Below are 9,340 nucleotides of genomic sequence, written 5' to 3'. Positions count from 1 at the left end.
CTTCGGCTTGACAAAACATCCCTGATGTTTTTGTTCCAGCGACAGATCAGAGTAATTGGCAGGGGAATACATTTGGTACATATACGTATTCTGGAGGCAGAGTAGTATATACTTGATGGTGGATTGCACGTCTCTAAGTCGCATTAAGCATGTAAAACTATAAAGATCTAGATATATAATTTTTAAGAAAATAAAAGACCCAGACCTTTAAGAAGTAAGTTTTAAAAAACAGAAACGTTAATTGCAGTAGAGACCACATGGAAACAGTAAAAAGACATATGTATTACACTGCTTTATGAGGGATTGTAGTAGAAGGTGCATGCAGAGGTTGTAATCTTATCAGAAAACTTACTCAAACGTTAGTTTTGAGGCACTTGCACTTAACATTTTTCCATTTTGTTACTCATACTGGTTTTCTACTCCTCCACACTTTAGATGGAAATATTTAATTTAATTTAATATTTTGTGCATATCATCAAACATCTATCTAATCCCTGTAGTGTTAGATTATTTTTCACACCAATATTTTACATAGAATATATGATGCATTGCTAGAGATGAAACTATATAAATGAATATAAAGGGGTAAAAAAATGTGCAGGGTTTATTCTCTCTCTGTCTTTCTCTCCACTAAGCAAACACTTTTGAAACACTGAGACAATATTTAGCTGAGGCAATCATAGCCTCAGCATTACCCCAATCGATCTGGCTGGTCATTCTTCATGAGATAGCAGTGCACGCTGTACCTTGCACAGTGGACTCATCAGCTCATGGAGCCCCGCTCAGTTGGGTCAGTGTCCGGCTGGTATTGAACTCGCTGGAGTGCACGTTATCAATCACTTTGACCGATCAACGTTTGGTTGGTTCATCAGTTCTTGTTTTTTACCTCTGGGTGAAAGTTTTAATGGAAACAGTTCAGGCACAATCTTAGCTCAACAGTACAAATACATTTCCTTTTTTTCTTCCTAAAACCTAAAGCTACATGTTGTCTCCTGAGTCATGCTTTATCAGCAGGTTTCCACCTCAGGGACTTGTCCGGGGCCCCCTGGGGAGTTCCCATGCTCCGTGTTTCCTGTATAGATCAGTGGGTTGAGCTGAGCTGATCCCTGTGATGCTCCGCTCCTCCCCATTCTTTGCAGATACCAGGAGATTGACCACCCTGTTGAGCCCCGAGAAGTCTGTATCTCCATCCTGCTGATAGCGGCTCACTCATTCACCTTCTCCCCTACAGATGGACTGCTGTCAAAACAAAGACTCTGCCGTTACACTGAAAGTTTCCCTGATGAGTGAAACATCCAGCTTATTGAGCGTACAGCTGATGGAATAAATCGGCATATAAACGCACAGCTTACGACTGATTTCCCAGAGTTTTGTCGACCACTTTGAGAGCATCTATACTCATCTGTATTGGCTTTCTCTCACATTCATGCTGACCCTCGCCCCTGTAGGTGTTGTAGGTCCAGAACCCCTAAGCCTTAAATCCTATTAGTCAAGGATTCTCTGAAGCATTATAAGTCGTTTTCCCATCTTTCAGTGATTGCGCTATCACTCAGTAGCAGAAACAAATCTGCCCTCCTTTGTCTGATTTATTTCTCCACGTTAATTATATGTCAGAGTGGCATGTTGCAGGTTCAGGAATGTCATTTAAACAAAATGTTCAATTTCACCTCCATCCAAAACTGAAAATTTGACAACAATTCTTTTTAGGAGCTACAGTATAATAAACATGTACATATTTTTGTCAGTAATCTCTTTGTTTCTGAGTTTAGATTAATTCATGGATCCGTGGGAGAAACCTTCTGCTCGAGCCCCACATCTTCCCCTGAGGTGTCGTCTCTCTCACCGTCACCTTGGGCTCATGTGTGCCTGCAAATAGGAGGTGGCAGGGCCGGGCCGAGAGACGGAAGTTCAGACCCCTTGGTCAGAGGTCGTGTCACCCTCTGGGTGGGTGGGTGGGTGGGTTGAGGGGGGAATTGTGAGTCCGAGTCATGATCAACGTTATGTGCTGTTTCACACACCTTTATAACCATTCAGTTCCGCTGGGGGTGCATTCGGGGAGGGACACAGACAGAGACTAGTCGAGAGAGAGAGAGAGTAGAGGGAAAAGAGCCAATGATGCTTTTAAACCTCTGTTAACCTCAAACTGTGGTCTCGTTGCTTATGTGAATTTTAAACTTTAATATGTGATTATGATGTGTATTTTAAACATTATTCACGATTATGATGTGTATTTTAAACTTTATTCACGATTATGTTGTGTATTTTAAACTTTAATTCATGATTATGATGTGTATTTTCAATTTTAATGTGTGGTTTGTCTCTTTGAGCATTGCTAAAAGTGTAATATGAATTAAATGTATGAGTATTATTATTATTACAGTAGTAGTCCATAATGTTTTGAACATAAAAACTATGATTAAAGACAGCAAATTACAGTACAGCGGAGCAAAGTGTCAGTGTGACAGTTGTAATCTTATGCAATGTAAACATTAGCTGAACCTACAGGCAGCATCTGATGTTAGGTCTCCAGGTAAAACATGGTATTATCATCATATACTGCCGACCAGAGCAGTGCCATCTATACCTTCACCAAGGAGGTTACGTTTTCACTGGCGTTTGTTTGTTTGCAGGAATATGCACAACAAAACATTTTGGAAGGGTGTGGTAGGGAGGAACCCACAAGATCCAGGAATTTATTTTCAATTTTTTATACATTTTCAAAGATTTCTCAGGGAATCATCCATGGATCTTGAAGAAAAACAGACTTTGGGGACTGATATTTCTGAGTATGTGCATTTGGGTGCAGCTTAATTGAATTTAAGGGGACTGTTGGGCCTTGGCGGAGGTATGTGCTCTTCTGAGTGTTATTCTAGTTTTCGTCTGAGCCTCATCTTGACTGAATAAGCAGTCAGTGTGACTAACGTGTCAAACTGCTGAATATTAAAATGTCCAAACAGGTTTTTCTGTGGTTTCCCACACATGCACTGACCGTTGTGTCAGCAGACTCACCTTTGTGTGCTTATATTTACATGTGGGTAGAAGGAGGACATTTTCTGCTGAGGGTGAACCAGTGTTAAAGGATATGTGAACTTTAAAATTGTTTTTGTTCATTTTAATCCATGAATGTGTTTGTACTTGTGTCAAATGTTCTTCACGAAGATGTTCTTGATCAAAAGGAAAAGGCAATGCTGAAATGATTTCAAGGTTTTAAAACATGTCTTGCCACTAGCTACCAAGTACTAATTCAAATTTTTGCGTTGTCTTTAGAATATTATAAATGAACATTTTGGATGTTGATGTGCCGCAGTCTTTCCCCCTGATCACAGTAAGCTTCCACAGAGCCGTGGGGTAAAAGCTTGGTATGCTGGTCCTTTTGTTGCTGAGAGGGTTTTCGCTGCGTGCCAGGCAGAGCAATCCAGCCGGGCCACAGGGGTCACCAGAGGAAGGAGGAGTTTTGATTATGATCATTATTTGGTAAATAAGATGTCAACAAGGTGGTTCCTTGACACTTCATTGAGCAAAAGGAGGAAGGTGCAGAAATGAACGCCCCCTTCTCAATGGGAACTCTAATCTGCTCTTTCATGTCCCGTCTCTTCTGAAGGGTCTCGGCCTCAGCTGCCATGTGCTGGTCCGCCTGGGCCTGGCACCTCTTACTCGCAGGTGGGGTGAGTATCCTGGCAAGCATGTGTTTATAAAACCCACTTGTTTGGGCACAATACTTGAACTAACTTCTTTTGAGCGAACAGTGTGAATCTGTGCAAAGCCTTTTCCCAAAGTCCTTTAGAAGGCGACGGCCCATTGAGAGTGGAGAAGAAGGGATTACCTTCCTCGACAGTGGTGCATTTCCGAGAGAGCTGATTAGCTCTGCATTCATTGTTAAATCGAGCAAAGGAAGGCCCTAGAGGAGTGAAAGGATCCAAATAGGTGGGCCCAGAAATAAAACAGCCGCAGGAAGCCCTGCACAGGCAACCCAAAGTTTTCCCAACATTTCTTTTCCCTGCTCCTAAGGAGGTGCAGCGTGAAAAAGGAGATTAGCATACAAAATTAGAGGCGGGATGATTTTTTAAGGGCAACTTGCCTCATGCCCTCCACCCCCACAGCCCTACTCTGTCTGGACAAAGTTAATTAAACCAGTATTAAACAGTAAAGAAACTTCCAAGCGCCCGGGAGTTAGGGGGCTCTTTGAGGATTACCATGATGAGGGGAGAACGGGGAGGTATTTGTTGAGGCGAAATTGAGAAAGGCGTGATGGACGGAAGAGTGCGCTGGAAAGTTTTCCATTCTTCTTGTTGTGGCCCCCGAGTATCCTAACCCCGACGTGAACAATGAGGAGAGCGAGGCTGTGTTTGCTGCGGAGCATCAGGTATTACTGTCACAAAGAGCAGGACGAGCGCTTTCTTCAGGCAGTATAATATATAAGATCCAAGGATTTTTATTTGTCTTTCCTTACATTTTAATAGAAAACAAACCATAAAGGCGACTAACAAACAAAACTAGGAAACGCTGTGCAATAAATTAACAATGTACAGTACAAAGTGCTTCATTTTATGTACAATTAAATACATCAGGAGGGCAGCAAAGGCCAGGGCAGTGGGAGAGCATAGTGAGTCCAAAAATGTAGAAATGTTTTCTGAATAAATTCAAAGCCTGGCAGTGACACATGACATTAATCAGCTGCACGATTCATGAGAACACAACCCGACAGATTCTTAAAAATTGGGATTTTTAAAAGCTAATTGTGTCAATGTTCAAAAGTCAGATCATCCATCACTCGAAAAAGAATTCTGCTTAATTGCTTAATTATTCCCCCTAGATTTTTTTCTTTATGTATGGAAATAAATAAATCATGTTGTGGAGAACTTTGAAGTTAAAGATATTATGTTCAAATGCTTGGTGACTGTTTAAAATGTTGAAAAAGTATAAAAAAATATATCTTAAATACATGTATTCCAAACGTGGCTTCATGTGGCTTTGTGTGCGGCCCACTGTTTATAACTTTTAATACAAAACTGGCAATAAAAGGTTGTAGAAAGAGAAAGTTTTTTTTTTTTTGTCCAACACACACTATCTGAACATGCACAGAGTCTGAAAGTGGTCGTGGCACAGCAGGTGATGAAGATGCTTAGTGCTTCTTCCTCAGTCTGAGGTTCTTGCGGCGGCTGCCTGCGCTCTCGTTCCTTCCCCTCTGACCTCCCCTCTTCACGCAGAAGTACTTGGTCACTGTCTTTCTGCACTGCTCACACTTCACCGCGCAGCACCAGTGGAATTTGCAATTGCAGCTCGACACCATCTCGCCTTTCCGCTCCTCCACGGCCAGGCCGCACTCCCCGCAGAGCCTCTTGCAGCTCCGCTTCTCCCATTTGCTCAGGCTCTTGCCCTTCTTGAGGCACTCGCGGCCCTCTGTGCCCGGGAAGCCCAGGGTGCGGTTCTCCAGGCAGTAATCTGGGGAGTCCTCCAGGTGGACCAGCTCCTTGCGGGAGATGGAGCTGAAGGTCTCGGCGACGGCCCCTCGGCTGGCCGCGCTGTTCCCGGCTCCACGGAGGAGGTCCACCTTCAGCGCCCTGTGGTACTTCTCCTTCAGGTAGTTGCCCACCTCCCTGAACTCTGGCAGCTGCAGCCAGCAGGTCTGAGTGGTGCAGCTTCCCGACACACCGTGGCACTTACACGTCCTCTGCATGGTCCCCTTAACAGCCTAAAGGGGGAGAAACAGAGAGATTGTTTGTTGAAGAATATTATGTTTTGCTCCCTTTATATGTGTATATATGAGGATTGTTTGTAGGTATAAATGTGCATAAGAGTATGTTTGTGAAGGCCGGGATGTCCATTGTGTCCTGATTGATGTGTTGTCCGATTAACTGATAGTACTCTAGTCTTCCAGTTAAGTAAAGAAAGGATGAATACGCTGAAAGGAAGAAATGATAGTTTCATGGTCCATTGCTGAGTTTCTGTGTCGTCCCCCGTGTTTCCTGACTTTACTCGACACAAAAGAGCTGTCGTCTGAAAAGGAGCGTTTTCTTTTGGCGAGGAGGGGATGAACTTTCTGTTGAGGTGAGGCTGAATCAAAGTTTCACATCGAGCCCCATTGTCCCCCAGGAAGAAATAGGAGTATTTATTTAGCATGTTCATTATCAACATGTTTTCTAGTGTGAGAAGACCCAATGGAGGGTCCCATTGAGTGGAGAAATGAAAAAGGATTTTTTCTCTCATTCTATCCCCATTTTTTTCTGTTACAATGATGCTCCAGGTGCCTTGGGGATCCTAGGGCCCGACGGGGGGGAGCAAAGGCACCGTAAACAAAGAGCACTTCAGCTGCACGCCTGTGGTCCCCTCAGACTCCCTCGGGGCCAAACAAAGACCAACATAAATGTGGGATCCTTATTGCAAGAATAAAAACTAAACACTTATTTTAAAAAGCAGCATAATACAGAATGCTGTGCAATGTCTGGCTCCGCAGGATCTCTAATTAAGCCTGCACCAGTGATCCTGAGATTCTTGAGTTGAGGTATTGTCATAAGGGGCATTCAGCACTGGTAAATAGGCCCTTCTGGTACACCGAACACACTGTTATTATTGGGGAACGAGTGGCACCTCACTTATAGCATCGTGAAAGGGATGCTTGGGTGGCACACTCAGTGTAATTCTAAGCAGGGAAAAAATTATTCAAAAGGTGCTTTACACAGCGGAATCAGTCGGAGGCCCCAGGAGAGATTCCCCCAAAAAATCTCCAACGAGGCACCGTTTAAATACTGTATGGTTCAAAATCAAGCCACTAAAGTCTCATGATCGTCCTGCAGCTTATTCGAGGGGCTCGTCTCACACTGCCAAGTTGATGGAGGGAGCATGTACTGTACCTTGCGCCCAGCCTCGTTATTGTGGAGGTTCATGGCTGCCCGTGCGTCCTGCCCCGTCTCCAGCGCATCTACGAACTGCTTGGAAATGGCCTCTCCAAAGCCGACATTGTCGCTGCAGCCGCCCCAGAGCCAACCATGACCACCTGGGAAAATGTGAATGAATAAATTGACCTCTGTTCTTTCATTGATATTCAAAATTAAAGCATTTGGCAGTGGGGACACATGTAGACGTCCGTCTTACCACGTTGTCCATTCCTGCTGTCGTCGCAGCCACAGTTGTCAAAGTCTCCGAGGCTGCAGTTCCTGGTTAAAGTGTACATGACCCCAGCAGAGCTGATGGCGTGAACGAATGCCGTCTCCCGATTTGCTGCAAACAGAGACACTTATTAACTATCACACAGAGGTTGGTCAGGAATTTTATCCATTATATTAAAATCTCCTCTAAGTAAGTGTAATTGCATACAACTGATGACTACATGCAGTATTTAGGTGAACTTTTCATGTATAAAAGGGCTTTAAAAAATTCTCATATTCTGTTCAACAACATGAATCCAGGTTTCTAAACTTAGAGTAGATTTTTTTGTTCCCTAACTCAATGACTCTTGGTCTTGGGAATGTCAACATATTCTTTTATAAGCTGCCAAGAGAGGCAGTAGTTCTGGTGTTGTTGTGCAGTGGATTAACGTGTTTGATTTGCCTCTGACCATTGCCACTGTAACTATTCTACAGGCTGATGAATGTTTTCACTGAGCAAACATCTCCCATTCACGGAGGAAACAAAACCCTGCCCCCTGAGACAGGACACGCAGCCTGAAAGACGTTGAGGCTCACAAGATGTTTTTTTTCTCAAACTTCTTTGGTTATTTACCATCCAGAACTCTGTCTCTCTCTCTTTGTGAGCGTATGGCTGCTATGTAGAGATGTCTGAAGGCTGGTGGATCTCAGGGGACTTACCGCTGCGCAGGCTGCTGTGCGTGGAGAGCTGCAGAGCTCTTTCGGGGCAGTTCCAGCGGTCCCATGCAAACTGATACTTGCACTCCTCTATGCCACTCTGAGCGCCCGCCGCCACACTGCTGGAGTAGATCAGGTACGCCTGCAGGGACAGAGACAAGAAAAGTATTAAACCACCATCCTGAAAAGGTTAGGGAAGATGAGGTGGTTCTGGTATGATTTGGTACCCAGATATGAGCACAGTAGGAAAAGAAAATTATCATCACAACCCTTTTAACAAAGATTTACCTAAAGATTCAAAGTTAGATTCCACTTAAAGAGTCAGATGTCATGGATGCAACAAATTATGAGAACATTCCTGGGTCATGCAACTTATGAAAGTTTCTTTTAACCTCTTTTATATTTATACCTTCATTCTAGTATCAAATTTTTACCTCTTCACCTTGAGATAAATCTCTGTCACAGTTTTTTTTTGACTTGGACAGAGACACTCAAATGCTTTGGGGGTTTTAAAATATGTCTCGCCTCTTTCCTTTTAAAGACGTGGATAATATATATATAAAAAAAGGCCTCAACAATTCAGACATTGAGATAAAAACTTGAAATGACTTCCAGTGTCATTAAAACAATCTTAACTGATTGAAACTTGACATCTTCATACTTTTTAAACTGCAGAGAGCTCTCTAACCCGCGGGCTCTGTCCTTGGCTTTCGCCTGCCGCTCTGCTGCTTGTCCAGACTGTGTGAACGATAATATAACTAATATGTCTCAAGTGGCCGTTGGGGAGATGGAGCACCACCTCTTTCACAGGGGTCTCACCCGCTAATGATGACCACCCACTACAGCCATGGCTTCCCTCGCCTCTTCACACATTCAGCCCGCACATGAGCCGCTGAATAAGGTCAAGTGTACGGAGGGGGGAAAGAAAAATCACAAAGGGCCAAGAACATCACTGATATATCATCAGAGCCATTGTTGCATTTGAGCAGATACCTGAGCTCGTCCATGCCCTTGATTTAAGGTATCTCAAGGACAATATCCCCAAAAAACACCACACAGACAGAAACCATGTTTCACCGCCTACTCTCTCGGAAAAAAGGACAGGGTTAAAAAAAAAAAAAAAAAAAAAAGATCAAAAGAACGTTGGCTTACCTTGGGTCCAGTCATCAAGAAATTATTCACTGACCTGGAAAAGAAGACAGCTTATTCACTCAGGGAAGCTCAGAGTGCTTCACAAATTCCTCCGCTCACATCTCTCATTAGTGCGCTTTGTAACATGTTAAACCGTGACACCGGTGGGCATCCAAACATTACTGAGCAATATCTATACATTCGTAAGAGAAGGAAAAACTGTAAGGACATGTAGGAGCTGAAATATAATATTAAATATAATATCAATGCTTAATTAAATTAAATTAAAGTCAATGATGTTGGCTGCTGTTTATCCCTTATATTTGGAAATAAAGCAGATATAGATAGATCTTTATTGTCACTGTGCTCTGAGAACAATGGAAAGCCATTCAGCAGCTCTGCGGCAT

At 43.3% G+C, this 9,340-nt stretch overlaps 1 protein-coding gene across 2 annotated transcripts in view; it reads right to left on the bottom strand.

Moving 5' to 3' along the window:
• Window positions 1-3,309: 3,309 nt before the first annotated feature.
• wnt8b (wingless-type MMTV integration site family, member 8b) overlaps window positions 3,310-9,340 on the bottom strand; it is an 8,512-nt gene continuing 2,481 nt past the window's right edge. The window contains exons 2-6 of one of the 2 annotated variants that reach the window (XM_034609390.1): window positions 8,955-8,988; window positions 7,806-7,944; window positions 7,093-7,218; window positions 6,852-6,994; window positions 3,310-5,692 (exon numbers count right to left, since the gene is read on the bottom strand). In XM_034609390.1, the coding sequence (XP_034465281.1) occupies window positions 5,123-5,692; window positions 6,852-6,994; window positions 7,093-7,218; window positions 7,806-7,944; window positions 8,955-8,988 (1,012 nt within the window). In that variant the 3' untranslated portion in view covers window positions 3,310-5,122. The remainder of the gene's footprint in view (window positions 5,693-6,851; window positions 6,995-7,092; window positions 7,219-7,805; window positions 7,945-8,954; window positions 8,989-9,340) is intronic. The other variant, XM_034609389.1, reaches the window with a different exon arrangement.

Source organism: Hippoglossus hippoglossus, chromosome 15 (genome assembly GCF_009819705.1).
Source record: "Hippoglossus hippoglossus isolate fHipHip1 chromosome 15, fHipHip1.pri, whole genome shotgun sequence".
In the NCBI taxonomy this organism is placed as follows: Eukaryota; Metazoa; Chordata; class Actinopteri; order Pleuronectiformes; family Pleuronectidae; genus Hippoglossus; species Hippoglossus hippoglossus.
This window is presented reverse-complemented; position numbering and strand designations above follow the sequence as displayed.